Here is a 15,778-nt window from a genome sequence, read left to right as displayed (position 1 = left end):
ATAAAGAAAGTAGAATGAAAACATCAATGACTACAACTCTGCAAAACAACAACAATGAATTAAAAAATTTAAATACACAGGAAAAAAGGGGATCAGAAGACACCATGGCACTTTGAGGATCCTGGGGGAAGGCAGATATCACATAGAATAGGATTGTGCTAATTACTTCTCAAGCTATAATGAAGTTTTTCATTCTAAACTAATTAACACCGAACATTTAAAATGAACAAAAAATATGACCATTCAAAACCACAAATCCAAATTTATATTAAGTGCTTTAAGTACTACTCATGTTAGAAATAGTAGTCATTTGCAATTTAAGGAGAAGGAGGAGTGAAAAGAGAGCTTGCCCTCCCACTGGTTAAGCTTTGAAAAAGCCTGGGGTCCTGGAAAGCACTCCCTCCTTCACTGTGCTTCTGGCCACCACTGGCTTCTAGGAAAAGGTGACCTTGTAACAGCCACCACCTCTTTCCAATGAAAAGAAGCGAACTAGAGAAAATCTGTCATCTTTACCACAGTCTAAATCTTGGATGAGTCACTTCATTCAGTATCCTAATATGTAAAATGAAAGCATTAGGCCAAGTTATTTCAAGGCCCCCTCTACCACTAAAATACCATGATTCCCTCAATAGGAATGTCCTTGCTCTCTGTCCCCTTATTCCCCACTCCAGTTAGGTGCTCTCACTGATTTCCACATGCAAATCCAGGAGAGATGAGATTGTGTCCTATTTTTTCTCTACCAGTTCCCCTATGGCTCAAAATTTCTTTCTTCAATTTGAACCTTTTTGCTACATTAGTGACCTGAATTTTGATCTAGTCGCTTTGTCTGGACTCCTGACCAATGCCTTTCCAATTTTCTCAGCCTCTGTTAACCTCCTTGACTATTCTCTTGTAGATACTGAATGTCTTCTGACTACTTCTCTACACTCTGTCACATTTGACCTATTCTAACGTCTTTTTACCTGCTTCTTTCACTGGATCCTAAACATACCATCAGATTTCTCTTAGCCCAGCCCTTTGCCCTGTGTCCAAAACTTCTGACACTCATCTCTCTTTCTGCAAGACTGCCAATTCTTAATCTAAATATGGGTATAGGTAAAACATAGGAAAATACAGCTTCTGATGCATGAAGACAGATGAGAAAAAATGTTCACATCTTGCTCTGGAATGTAAGTCATTCGGCATGGTAGCTGGTAAGTCTTATTTCCCAATACACCGATCATAATGCTCCAACACCCAGCTCATTCATTACCTCAAGTTCTACCATGATAACTAATCATCCAAACTTGCGAATTCTCTCTAAAACAAAGGTTCTTAACCTGGGGTCCAAGGACCACTACATCAAGGAGTTCGTTGATAGATTTCAGGGAGTCCATGGACTTAGATGGGAAAAACTGCATCTTTATTTCCTATAATTGGTTTCCTATATAATTGTATATATTTATTTTATGTATTTAAATACAATATTCTAAGAAGAGGTAGACAGTTTTCACTGGACTGGCAAATGAGTCCATGACAGAAAAAAAAATTAAGAATCCCTACTCTACACTGATGTGCCAGTATGCCAATGTGCTGAAATTTTTTTTAACTGTATTAAATCTTCTTTTACTGAACAGACACTTAGAAAAACCAGTTCCTGTTGAGGAGGGTCTAAACATTTGGTCTATATTGCAAGAATTTTGTTTTTGAATAGTGAAAGTAAGTAGAGGTGATTAGAAGGATGTCAGAGTACAATGCCAGGCAGTACAACTTCAGCATTGTTTCTAATGTAGTTGAAGAGTTGGACACTGTTGGAAAATACAGCAGTGACGACAGCTGATGAATTTAAGTGGCCTTGGACTGAAATGGGCCGCTTTGGACAGCACAAAACAAAAATGCAACCAACATATTTTTCCACTTTATAGCTGTCACATGACTGTGATTAATTCACCAGTAGAGCCCAAGAATAATTTCAGTAGAGTGGTAAATGATCTTAGGCTTTCAGGGTCAAAAGTCTAATTTCTCATATGCAACAAATCTGAATTTTCAGTTCTGGTTTCCAAATTTTTGACCGTGAATTCTACAGAGAAATAAAATAACAAAGTGAGGGTAAAATTTTAAATCCCAGGTGGGATTTTCTCACTTACACCATATAATAATCATTAATTCCACAGAAACGTGAAAGGCTTTTTTTTAAAAAAAAAAATATTTCTAACAGAAAAAAAGAATCCCAGATTTAGCAGCCTAATCCAACCCCTTCATTTCACAGATGAGGAAACTGAGGTCTAGGGAGGTTAACTGGCTTGCCCAAGGGCACATGGCTAGTGACAGGAGCAGGATTTAAACCCCTGTGCTCTGACTCCAAAGTCAGCATGCTGTCCCCTAGCGCCTCTAAAGAAGTGCTCTACTACTGTTAAACATCTATATTTGAATTACTTGAACCACCAACCTGCATATATTGTTGACGGAGTCTTCCGGACAGTGATGGTGGCATTTGCATTGCAAGACCTTTGGCCGAGGGGTGGGGGCTGTGATCACACCGTCTTCCTTCTTGCTGCTGTCCACATTCAATTTTCCCGAACTTCGCAAAAGCATATTGTCAAGGAAATTAGCTATAAAGGAAGAGTAATATATGTATATGTATATATATATTTTTTTAGATCTATGGAGAGTTTCCAGTGTTATCTATCAAAAAATAAAAAGGAGAAGAAGCTTAAGGCATGTAATTTCTTGAAAGCAATCTGTGGTCAGTACTCCATATAATTCAAATTGAGAGACTTTATAATTTAAAAAGTCACTATTGTGTGGAGAATAAGTTTCTCCACATAGGATAAAGTTTCATAAAGTATATAAAATTTGCATAATCATTTCAATCAAATCTTCTATAATTTTATTTATTACATAGAAAATATAAAGAAGTGATGACAAAAATAATTTTCTGCCACATATTTCATTATGAGGTCAAAATCCCAAATGCTTACCATGAACTAGGTAGCATCGATAAAGCGCTCAGAAAGACCAGAGTTCAAATTCTTCCTCAGACATTTAGTAACTGTATAAAGCTGGGCAAGGTTTATAACCTCCCTGGTCCTCAGTTTCCTTTCTATTAAGTGGCGATCATAAATAGTCCCTACCTCCCAAAGTACTTGTGAAGATCAAATGAGATAGCACTATGTAAATCACTTGGACAACCTTACACCACTACATAACTTCTAGCTCCTAGCATCATCCTCATCCAGATATACATCACTCTTGGCAGCTGTTGCAAACAGGAACATATACCTACCGTAACAGTCAACAGTGACAATCTTTGGCGGGGGGAGGGTAGGAGGTTAGACATTCTTAAAATAGGAAAAGTAAAGATACAACAGAATAAAATGAAGTGTAACAATGGGTTAACATGTCACCAAGATAAAAGCCAAACAGGGTAGTAATAAAAACAACAAAAAATAGAAACTTTTAAATTTTCTAAATGATATAATCAATCCAGTTTCTGGTGGACATCATTTCAATCCCTTCAAGTGGATTCAAATTCTAGATTCTGTACCATGGACAGCTCACATCATCCCTGGTATTTTGTCTTCATCAGTAAAATGAGTTTAGATTTGATGGTCCCTACCAGTTTTAAGCCCACAAAACCATAAGACTACAATGCTTCATTCAAGGTTCTATGGGTTTGGCAGCTAAAATTAGTTATACTCTGATTATAAAAAAATCAAAGCTCTTGAATTGTAAGAACTACAACCAGGCTTCATAAAAAAGCCACAGATGTTTCTTACCATTTGCCCCATCAAACAATGATAAGTATAGAAAGAGACAATGACAATTTTGAATGCTGCTCAAGGTCTTTTAGGTGTGAAAAGTTTTACCACTAACTATAAAACAGAGCTAAGTAGTAACATGGAGGGAAAAATAATCAGTACAACATGACAACTGCTTTTGTAAAAATTCCTATACCAGCCCCACCTAGGATTTCCTTTGCCAAATGAAAATAAAATATCCAGGGGCCAATTTCCTCTAGTCCTCAACCAGTTATTCTTTAAATAGGAATCTCATCCCTCAAAGTAACCATGTGATTCATGTCCACTTCATTGACCATGAGGACTGAAATATGATATAAATTATATCTCTGATGATTTTCATTCAACACTTCCATCTGCTTCCCCATCATCTTCCAATTAAAGCTCCTCCTCTAACCAAGAGCTTTCAAAGTACATCAAATTATAATTTCATATTCAGAAAATAATAGATATAGAGTTGGAAGGGATCTCAGAGGTGATCTAGTGTAACCTGAGGTCCAAAGAAGTTAAATGACTTGCCCAAGGTCACAAAAGCAGTGCCTGAGGCAAGACTGCTTTATATAAATCCACTGACTTCAGAGGTATTCACTGCTCTAGCCACTGCACCACATCATCTTTCCATTTTTCTTTTTTGTTTGTTTATGGGTATTACAACAAAACTTTTTTTAGTATTACACTGAAAACGAACAGAATTTTATCTATGTTATGAATTGGGCTTTTAAAGGTTAACCAGAGATCATTTATACCTACCTTACATTATTTTAAATGAAAGAATTTAATTTCAATTGATTTGCAAATGAATATTTATAGCATAATTTATTTGTAATTTTCAGGCTCCTTGTACAAGATTAACCCCCCCCTTTATATCACATTTCTTTGTGCCCCAACCAACTCTCTAAGATAAACTGCAGAGTAAATGCTAGATTGCCTCATTAGATGAAGTTTCCTCATATTGTGAACTGGATCCACAAAGAAAAATGGGGTTGTGTTAAATTATGTGTAAGATTTCCTATCTCAAAATGTATAATCATTAATTCCAAGAAAACATTAAAGATTTTTTCCCCCTAATCATAACAAGAACATTAGATCACAGGTGTAGAGATAGTCCTTCCACTTTACTTTACAGATAAGGAAACTGAGGTTCAGAAATTTGCTCAAGATCATATAGGTAACAACTGTCAGAGGTGAGATTTGAACCCAGGGTAAAAAAAAAAAAAAGTGTTCCATAACCTACTAAGGGATGGTGCCCTACAGTCTATCCACTGATGATTAGTGGGGTTTTGTAACTCACAAACCATCCTTCAAAGTTGTTTTTAGAATTTAAAAAAAAAGGCTAAATCCATTTTTTCTTCCAAGAAAGCTGTTTTCCAAATAAAAGAAAAACATTGGCAATTCCACAGAAATAGCTTTTATACTTGAGATATCACAAAATAGAGGCGTTTGGGGTAGCTACTTGATAGCAGAAAACATTTATGTCTCTGAAGTGTACTTTCCTGAGCATACGGCAAAGCACATATATGTAGATAAGTATATTGTGCATGTATATGAATATATCTATTCCCTACCTAGTGAGTGATCCATTTAACAAAGAGAGAACATATTTAAATTTGCTATTTCTCCATTAAATGAAAGTGTAGAATTATTTAAAATATAATTAAAAATAAGCCATGTATTTTTATTTTCTGATTTTTAAAACATTAATGAAAAGGAAAGGCAGGGTAGTAAAGTAGAAACAGCCTTAAGGCCAGGAGCTAGAAGAGGCAGATACAGGATCATGGATTCATAAATTGTAGGGGTTGGTGGAAACTCAGAAAATAGGGAAGGAATTTATTCTACAGGATCCCTGACAAGACATAATCCAGTCTCCAATGGGAGTCAGGAAGACCTGGGTTTGAATCCTGACCCAGACAGTTAATACCATGTATCCCTAGATAGATCACTTAACCTCTCTGTGCTTCAGTTGCCTTATCTATAAAATAACAGAGTTGGACTTGGTGGTGCCTAAGGTCTCCTGTATGAACCTATGATACTGAAAGCACACTGTTTCACGTTTGTACAGCCCTCTTTTATGAAATCCATCTCGCGCTCAACTTGATTGTCTCCCATGAGTCCTGGTTCCACCTCGTGGCATTAACAATTAATCAACAAGCAGTTATATACCAGATATTGGGCTAAAAATATAAAACAGTTCTCTACCCTGATAGAGCTTACATTTGATGGTGAAGGTAACATACACACACAAGCAAGCATATACAAAAGCACACTGACATGCCAGCCCTTCAAACATTTAATGGCAGCAATCATGCTCTACCCTGAACATCTTTTTCCCACTCTTATCTTAACATCTGCACTTCTATCAAACAACTGTTTGATGGTATAGACGTGAGACCTCTCAATAAAGGCTGCCCTCCTATGGAAACAGTGTTAGAATTCTTACTAAGGGATGGTACCTACACCATAATACTAATAATAATACTACATGGCATTACCAAAGCTGAGGGTGTAGACATAGGTATCTCTTGTTCTGGGTGCTATGACTCTATTACTGAACCTTAAAGCAACATTAGCCTTTATGGTGGTCTTCAAACAATCTCTCAACAAGCATTTCTTAAGAGCGTGCTATGGATAGGACACTGAGCTAGGCACTGAGGATACAAAGACAAGCGCTAAGCAGTCTCAGTCCTGTGGAGCTGACAAGCAGAGATACACAAAACTGACATATGGTCCGGTCATTTGGAGTGTTTTGAGGGGACAAAGTACTCAGAGCTTAGGGAAGGAGGCTACCGTCATGAATTCTGTTTTCAATATACATTAATTTGGAGATGCCTGCAAATCAAGAAGTTGGTTGGTTAGGAAAGGTTTCATGCTCAAAATGTCATTTGAGCTGAATTTTAAATGAACTTAAAGATTCTAAAAGATGGGAGAAGAGGACAAAATAAATGCATTCTAGGCATGAGGTAAACACTAGGTTGGGAGAAAAAAATTGCTAGCATAGTGCTTTATGGTTTCCAAAGCACTTTATAAATATCTCATTTTATCCTCAAAACAACCCCAGGGGAAATAAGGACTATTATTATCCCCACTTTACAAATGAAAAAAAAAAATGAGGCTAAGTGAGGTTAAGTGACTTGCTAAGGTCACTCAGGCAGTAAGTTCCTGAGGTGGGATGTGAACTTGACTCTTTCTGACTCCAGTCTAGTCTTTTCTCCACTGAGCTACTGAATGAAAGACCCTAGAGTGTAATATGTGAGCGGAATGGCTATCACCCTTCTTCACCAAGAAGGTCGTTTGGCTGGACCCTCCTGTTACACCAAAAAATATAAAGTGCATTCAGGATGGAAACATGGGTTGGTGCCAAGTTGAGAAAAGTTTTAAATGCTAAAGAGAAGAGCTTATATTTGATACTAGAGGTAATCTGCAGCTCCTGCTGTTTACTGAAGGGAGGGAGAAGTGATGTGGTCAGACCTTCACATTAGGAAAATTGCTTTGACAGGTACATGGAAGATTGCAATAGAGACAGACTTGAGCCAGGAAGATCAAATAAAGGGCTGACGCAATAGTTCAGGTGGGACGAGGTAAGATCCTGTGTGAGTGGACTGAGTGGAGAGTTTATGAAGGGTAAAAAAAAAAACAACTTCAGCAACTGGATTGTGGGGCAAATCAGACTAAGGAGCTGAGCATGACATAAGATTGCTAATCTAGGTCACTGGATATGTGGCAATGCCTTTGCCAGAAACAGAGAAACGTAAAGGAGCAGTGAGTTAAGGAAGGAGCTGACCATAATGAATTGTGTTTCTGATGTATGTTAAGTTTGAGATGCCTACAAGTCAAACAGTTGGATATTTAAAATAGACAGTTATTTGGTATAATGTGAATGAAGCTGAAAATAAACAGTGGGGCTAGATATAAAGATATTATCAGCACACATATAATAATCAAATTCACCGAGCTGATTAGCTCTCTAAGAGAGAGAATGCAAAGAGAGAAATAACTGCACAGCTAGGAGGCATCATATGGCTGGTAGCCAAGTAAAAGAGACCATGGAGAGATCAAGAGAGGAGAAAGTAAGGAAAAGGAAACGGTCAAGAGCAGCAAATGCTATTTCAAGATCAAGGAGGGATTTGGCAAATACTGGTAACTTTGGAAAGAATAATTTCCTGAAAAATATATCTGGCAAAATTCAGTCTAATCATTAAAAAGTCTAATTTTCCCCAAAAGGGGGGCGAGTGAGTCATCCTTCCAGTAGAAAGGAAAGATGAACATAATTTTTGATTTTCTAATTCTTCAAATGAGAGAAATAAAAGAAAGGCAAATAAGTATATTTAACAAAATAAAATTAGGTAATGAATGAGATTATGTCATCTAGGCAAGGTCAAAGTTTTCAAAAATGAAGATTAAAAGTTTGAGGAGATTTAAAAGAGTCCCAAGTAAGTAACGAAGAACTAAATTGCTATTCAAGAAAGAGGAGGGAAGGCACTGATTTTCTGGATTGTAAACTAGTTGTATTTTCTTCCCTTTTTCTCCTCCTTCTCTTTCTGCTCCTTGTAAACTTCTTTCCTCTGCTCTATTTCTTTTCAATCTTGACCCTGTCTCACCTTTCTCTCCTTTCCCTTCTCTGGCTTCCATTTTCACTACAACCCCTTGCCTTTTTACCCCATTCTTAAAGTGCCATAAGAATTCTCTACACATGACGAGGTGTAATTTGCTTCCAACAGAGATACTTTGATAGAATCTAGTACAGCTGGAGGCATATAAGTAAGTGTCTCAACACTTGTCAATTGAAAATTTTTTAAAAATTGTAAATTGTACAGAGAAGTAGCCATCCAATAACAACTGTGTTGTAATTTGTTTTTTACAAAGCACCATGACTAAAATAAAAGGTCTTGTAAGTATTTCACAATAATTTAGCAAATTATAAATTGGTCTCTCATTCAAGCAACTATGATTGGGAATTAGACTCAAATTTCTAAAAGTCATAAATTCTACAAGTGTCCTTAGGAAGCGCTGCTGTTCTGCAGCAAGGAGAGAAGCATGTTAGCTTGTAACAAATCCATAACCTCAGCCTCAGAGGCCCCGGGGCTGTTTTGGTATCGAATAGTTCCAACTGTAAACTCCCCACCATCTATCAGCACCATGGGCAGCCTGACTTTTATTGCACCTTCGCTCCAATCTAGACTTCTGCTTCTTTCCTTGATTTCCTAGATCTGTCTCTGCCTCATATCCAAATATACATTATCCCACAAGAAAACAACTAAAAGAAATCAAAGCTTTCCACTCTCCTAAAATATATATTGTATTGGGAAACATTTTACTGAGCTAGACACTAAACACAGCCAAGTTTTTTGAAAAATTACCTTCTGTAGTCCCTGCATAGAATTATTTCCTATTCTTAATAACATTTTTTACCATGGAGATTTTAAACCCATCTTACTCAGGTTAGGGATTCTTTAACTTTTTCCACTCTTGACCCCCTTTATGCAAAGTGCACATGCTTTGTGTTCATAACCAAGCTGCAGTGCAGTTGCACAATATGACATGGGCAAGTACTGCCAGAAAAACATTGGATTCATTATGTGCTTGATTTTTTAATTAATTTTTAGTCATTGTACATTCAGAAACCTTTTATTGTTGCCAAATTTTTTGCAACCCCATAAGGAGTTATGACCCACCGTTTAAGAAGTGCTCCTTTAGATTACAAAATTTATAAATATATGTTAATGAATGGCTATCAATATATTTCCCCAAATAAAATTATCCTAAATGGGTAAGCTCAGTATGCCAGGCTTTTTTTTAGGGGATGGAGATCTGAAACCATGATTTCATCTGTTGGAAAGTCTCACTGTAGAAAGTCCCTTCATTCATACGGATCAGTCCTTCATCTGTAATTTATAATTCCCGAAAGTTGTGTGGGAAACTGGGAAGTGATAGGACTTTCACATCATCACAGAGCTACTTAAGTGTCAGAGGTAGGTTTTGAACCCTGGCCATATAGAGTCCTTGGTTGGCTCTCTATCCACTTAGCCACTATACCAAATCACCTCTCATTCCAAATTGTATCATTTATGAAATCGCTCCTAAGAATAACAACATAGTGGAAGTCATTCGCAGAATGTAGCAGATCATGTTTGTGTGTATGCGTGTTTTAATGTATCATGTTTTGATTTGTTATATGATTTCTTCCATTTATTTTAGTTCAATTACATAGCATGACTATAGTGAAAATGTACTCAATAGGAAAGTATATGTAGAACCTACACAGAATTGTATGTGGCCGGGGGGGGGGGGGGGGGGGTAGTGGGGGTTAGGTGTTGGGGAGATAAAATTTTAATTTTATGGAAGCGATTGTAAACCATTAAAAAAATTTAAAAAAAAAAGAATAATAACATAGATGGAACATTAAATCAACTGATCTGTATCATAATCAACATTTAATGAGACTCAAGGTAAACACACACACACACATACAGTCACACAAACATACACATTTTCAGGAAGTTTTTAGTGTCTTTTCACTTTTCTTCTTTAAGCCTCTATCCCTCCTCCAATGCTTCCTCCTATCAAGAACTTTTCTTAAGAACCGAAGGAAATTATCTCCCACATTAATTCACACTAAGGTGTAATGATTGTATAACCAACTGCTTAATGCAATTCCTCCAAGGACGATTCATATTTTAATATAGGATTATCCTTCCCTCATCTGAATGACTTGCTGATAACTAACTTATAAGCCAGTATAAGAGGCAGAAATGTCCTAGAAATCTAGGGTTAAAAGATCTTCTCGTAGTCCTTTACATTATACTGAATCACTACTGGCTCATCAACAATTAAGTGTGTTTTTAAACATATACTCATTTTATCTCTCTTCCATGTATTAATTATGATTAAGTTATATTTACATTATAAATATATATTTCCTATATCATGTATACTATTTTACATATGTAAATACATTTATAAAACTTTGTTGACTAGGAAACACTTCTATGTAATAAGTACAAAACCATTTTTTTAAGATTAGTTTTATCTTCAATTCAGTGAACATGTTTTCAAAAACAAACGCGCAGCCTGGCCACGGCATTTGCCTCTTGCACAGCTTTCTCGTCAGTAACCACAGCTACCTAAGAACCTTGAAAGAAAATTCCTTCTAACAGAATCTTGTCAAATGATTTAACATCAGAAAGGGATATGGTTTTAGTAGTTGAAATAACATTAAAGAAGATGCATTATCATTTGCTTTCCTAGCATACCCTAAGGAAACACCTCTTCTATGTGTTGTTCATCCCTGCGCTCTGCATATAGAAAGGACTTCATACACTTTTTTCATTCATTTCACTCACTCACTCACACACACACACACACACACACACACACACACACACACACACACACACAAATTGGTATCTACTAGCTTGAGAACTATGCCTGAAATTTTGCCATAACTGAGCACACTGTGTAATTTTACTGACTGTAGAGTCAGGTGGAAATAACATTTTTAATGAGTTGCTGAAATTGTTTTGAAGGAACCTGAATATTTCATGTCACCTCACCATGATGTCATTTACTTGTGCCTACGTGTGCTAATTTCTGGATGACTAATACAGCTGGCAAAGATTTTTTTTTAAACTCAAGCAATCAATAAAAGCATTTCTTAAGGGTTTAACAGGGGTGGGGACCCTGCCGCATGTAGCCCTCTAGATCCTCAAGTGAGGCCCTTTGACTGAATTTGTCTTCACAAAATATATCAGGGCATCTGTGAAGCTTGTATTCAGTCAAAAGGACTCACTTGAAGACCTAGCAGGCCATGTGTGGCCTCAAGGTTCCCTATCCCATAGTATGTCAGGGACTGTGCTTAAAACAGGGGATACAAAGATAGTAAAATTCCTGGCCAAGAGGAGTTTGTATTCTTTTGGTTGACACAGATAAGTAAAAACAAAACACATATAGCAAATAAAAAATGATAAGAAGGGAAGACACTAGCATCTCAGCGCATTAGGAAACGCTTCACATGGTTGAGGAGGCACTTAAAGTCTGCTTTAAAGGAAATGAGGGATTCCCAGAGTCAGAGGTAAAGAGAAAGTACATTCTAGAAATGGTAGACAGCTCACAAAAAAGCATGAAAAGGGGACCTGGATTCAAATTCTACCTCTGTCACTTATTGCCTGTATGACCTTGGGCAAGACACTTGCCGTCTCAGGGCCTCAGTTTCCATGTCTATAAAATGAGGGGCCTGGATCAGATGATCTCTGTATATATAGTCTCTTTTAGTTTTAAATCTAGAGCCAAGAGCAATGGGTAGACATTGCAAAGAGACTAATTCTGAAATTAGGAAAAACTTCTGAATGATATGAGCTGTCCAAAAATGTAACGGCCTATTTAAGAGACCTCCTCTCCTTGGAGATCTTGAAGCTGAGGATGGATGATCTCTTGGTAGGTAGGTTAGAGTCATGATTCCATGAATAACAATTCAAGTTATAATGGGGCAAAACTCAAAAGGAAACTTCACGTGGATGAATTTTATCCTTTCATACACACACACACACACACACACACACACACACACACACACACACACACACACACCCTTCAAAAACATAAAATGAAGGAGTTATGGCTAGTCAATAGTTCATATAAAATATCTAGAAGTTGCAACGACCTCCAAGTTCCTTATGAGTTAATCTTGTGATGTCATCCCCAAATCAAACATAGTCCTAGCTGCAGTACTTTAGGGTCCAAAAAAACAACGGTGAGGGTCTTATTCTCATCTGCCCTGATAAAACCACATTTCAGAAGTACTTTGCGTAGTTCTGTGTCCCATATTTTAGGAAACTGATCAGCTTGAAAACATCCCAAGGAGGGCAACAAAACTAGCTAGTGAAAGGTCTTGATTCCAGATGTGCAGAGGTTGGGTGTTTTGCCAGGAGAAGGAAAGACCTATGGGAGACACACCATAACTGACTTCAAATGTCTGAAAAATACATGTTAAGAGGAATCAGACTTGCTCTGGCTGATATCAGGGGACAACACTAGGAGTAGACAGTACAAGGAGATACCTTTTTTAGAATCTATGTAAGAAGGAACAATCAGAGAAAGCCCAAAGTGAAATAAATTCCTTAGTCGCTGGTATGACTTCCCGCTTGGTTGACTTCTTAGGTAAAAGCATGGATATTATTTTCAGGGATTTTTTTTTTTTTTTTTTTTTGCAAATATGTGTCTAACTCAGCGCCTTCCCCTCCAACTCTAAGATTCTGTGAGTCTAGATATCACACCTCACTTACTCATCTGACAGACTAATATTTATCAGGCATTTCTGGAGGTGCAGTACAAGATACAAAGATCGAAGTCATGGTTCTTTCTTGTCCTTGGAGGAGTTTACAACCTAATGGTGATGATAAGATATGTACATCACTAAGTGAATTACACATAAAATGTGATATACAGAAGGGCAATCTAAGTGCTACAAACCCATCTGTAAAGTAATATGTGCCTATGCTTGTGCATTATCAATCATTCTTTCTCCCCAATACCTCCTGACCATAACTGTTATGCATGTCCCTATGTGGAAGTGAACAAAGTGTTCACAAAAATTATTTTCAAATTCTCCCAAGTCAATCTATGATCTTATTAATTTGGCACTTTCTTCACTGCTGCAGATTGCAATACATGATTCATACCTATCTGTTCTGAGCAATTTTTATTCATATCTTCCCCTAGTTCCACTGGAAGAATCCACCCACCAGGCTGCAGACCTTCCTTGCTTCCTCCAGATCCCACTGGAGATCAGGGACAGTATAAACACTTCGGTTATTCCTTTCCTCTTGTCAAATGACCAGATTATTTTTGGTTCAATGAGACATTTCTTGTTTTATTCTGTTTTATTTCTTTGTAATTTTTTTTTAATGTTACAACCAGTTCATGTCCACTACTAAAACTACGTATTATCTTCAAAATGGCACTCTTTGGAAAAAAATGAGTATTACGATGTTTCATGACTTTCAATTACAATCAAAATTGGAAAAATTCTAGTAAGAAAAATACAGGCCTTGGTTTTATGGGAAAGCCTCGGGTCATTAAGTAAGGTATTTAGTTTTCCAGAAGCAATTCAGCCTTCTCTCTTTCTCCTATTTGAATCTGAGACCATTTGCAGCGTCTGTCCAAGATTATTTTACTTATCTTCTATATATGTGTGCGTATGTATGCATATATGTAGACATACACACATGTGTATAGACATACGTAAACTGTGTATTCTATACAGGCACACACACATACCATCAGAATCATCAGATCAAGATCACCTTTGTGAAAAGTTATAAAGTATCCAATGTGTGTATGTATGCATGTGTGTATGTATGCATGTGTGTATATGTTTACATATGTGTAGATGGACAGACAACCTTATTCAGAGAAAATCTTGTCTGATTACCCTCACATCACCAATGCACAAAACAGGGAGGTGTGTGCCCTTCAGGTGTTCATAAACTCTTTCTAATATTCCAAGCATCCTCCAGTACCTCCTGTTTCTAGCTGACAGTGCATTGGTTGCCTCAAGTGTAATTCCTGGACAAGATCCACAATAACTTAAAGGAGTTTGACCTAGCCATCCACAAAGGAAAAATCCAGTAGATGCTACTGCTTCAAGTTATTACATGCAATTAAATGGACAATCCATAGAATCAGAATCCAGGCTAATCACATAAGTCTAATAAATGGCTCTCACTTTAAATTGATTGACAACATATAATAGCTGCAAATTTACAATTTACATACAAAAAATTTGGATGAAAAGTGAAAAAATCAATTCTTTAGGTGTTTTCTCTGTGTCAATTTATCATGCCTTCAGGAATAAGTGCAACTATTCCTTGTAACATTTGTCATACATTAAAATGTGTTTTATTGACCTAATTTACTTTTGGGAGTTTGGGAGACATGCATACTGACTGACTGAAAACAATCCCAGTGTACAGGGCGCTAGGCTAACGTCATTCTGACATGCTATTCCAAATCATGCACCATTTCCTTCTCACCTATACGTTGTTATGCTCCCAACGTTAAGGGAAACAATCTGAAAAAGTATACAAGTTATTTATTGCTGAATTAAAGTAAGAAAACTTAAAAAACAAACCCATAACTTGAACAAAAAATCAAAAGAACTTATTCAAAGTGATAGCTAGGAAATAGAAATTAATATCAAGTTATTCCATAAAGATTTTCTCCATCATTAAATTAAAATCACACACAAAACAATAGTTATCCGATTTAACCACAGATAGTACTAGTAGGATGCCAGTAAGCAGAAAACATGTTGTTCTTGAAAAATCTTTGGAATATCACCCGGATTATACTCTACTAGAGAAGCATACAGGACTGGAGACCTTGAGCAAAGAATGTCTAAGAATTAACTAGCAGACCATCATGTTGGAGGTTCCAGCTTTTTTTTTTTTAGGGAGAAGTATATGAATTGCCTGTTCCACAGATTCCTGAGGTTAACACGAATAATTTTGTAAAGGTGTTCAATTTGCCACTGCACCTATTTAAATTCACTTTTTCCCTGGGACACTGGTTAGCTCCTAAAACAATCTGGTGTCTGAGAAAGCCATCTTTACATGTCAAAAAGAGGACTTACAACTCTCCCAGATGGACAAGGAACAAAAGACAAAGATTTGGGGTGTTTTTTAAAGAAAGAATCTGGAAATACTCCAAAGACCTCCTAGTTTTCCAATCCTTCAGGTAGCCCCATCACCCAGTCATAAAGAGATAATCAAAGCTGGGAATACATCTTACCAGAAAGAAGCCCCACAGACAATCTGCCTCAGATCTAAATGTAAGAGTCACAAAGTTCTGAAAGGTAGATTTTGATCTTTAAAACATAACTTTCATTGTTCATTCATAATAGCTACCACCCAAACACTACTGCATTTTGAGAAAAGCCTAACATTCAAGCAACAAGCATTTAGTAAGCAACTACTGCGTGCCAGCCCTGGAGAAATAAAAGATAATAG

At 36.8% G+C, this 15,778-nt stretch overlaps 1 protein-coding gene across 11 annotated transcripts in view; it reads right to left on the bottom strand.

Annotated features, from left to right (window-relative positions):
* BMPR1B (bone morphogenetic protein receptor type 1B) overlaps window positions 1–15,778 on the bottom strand; it is a 480,264-nt gene that overhangs the window by 54,664 nt on the left and 409,822 nt on the right. For 10 of the 11 annotated variants that reach the window (XM_072624689.1, XM_072624692.1, XM_072624697.1 and 7 more), the window contains one exon: window positions 2,429–2,591. The exons of the other annotated variant lie outside the window; for it this stretch is intronic. In XM_072624689.1, the coding sequence (XP_072480790.1) occupies window positions 2,429–2,591 (163 nt within the window). The remainder of the gene's footprint in view (window positions 1–2,428; window positions 2,592–15,778) is intronic. 11 annotated transcript variants of the gene reach the window in all.

Source organism: Notamacropus eugenii, chromosome 7 (genome assembly GCF_028372415.1).
Source record: "Notamacropus eugenii isolate mMacEug1 chromosome 7, mMacEug1.pri_v2, whole genome shotgun sequence".
In the NCBI taxonomy this organism is placed as follows: domain Eukaryota; kingdom Metazoa; phylum Chordata; class Mammalia; order Diprotodontia; family Macropodidae; genus Notamacropus; species Notamacropus eugenii.
Note: the sequence above shows the minus strand (reverse complement) of the source record. Positions and strands in the feature narration are given on the sequence as shown.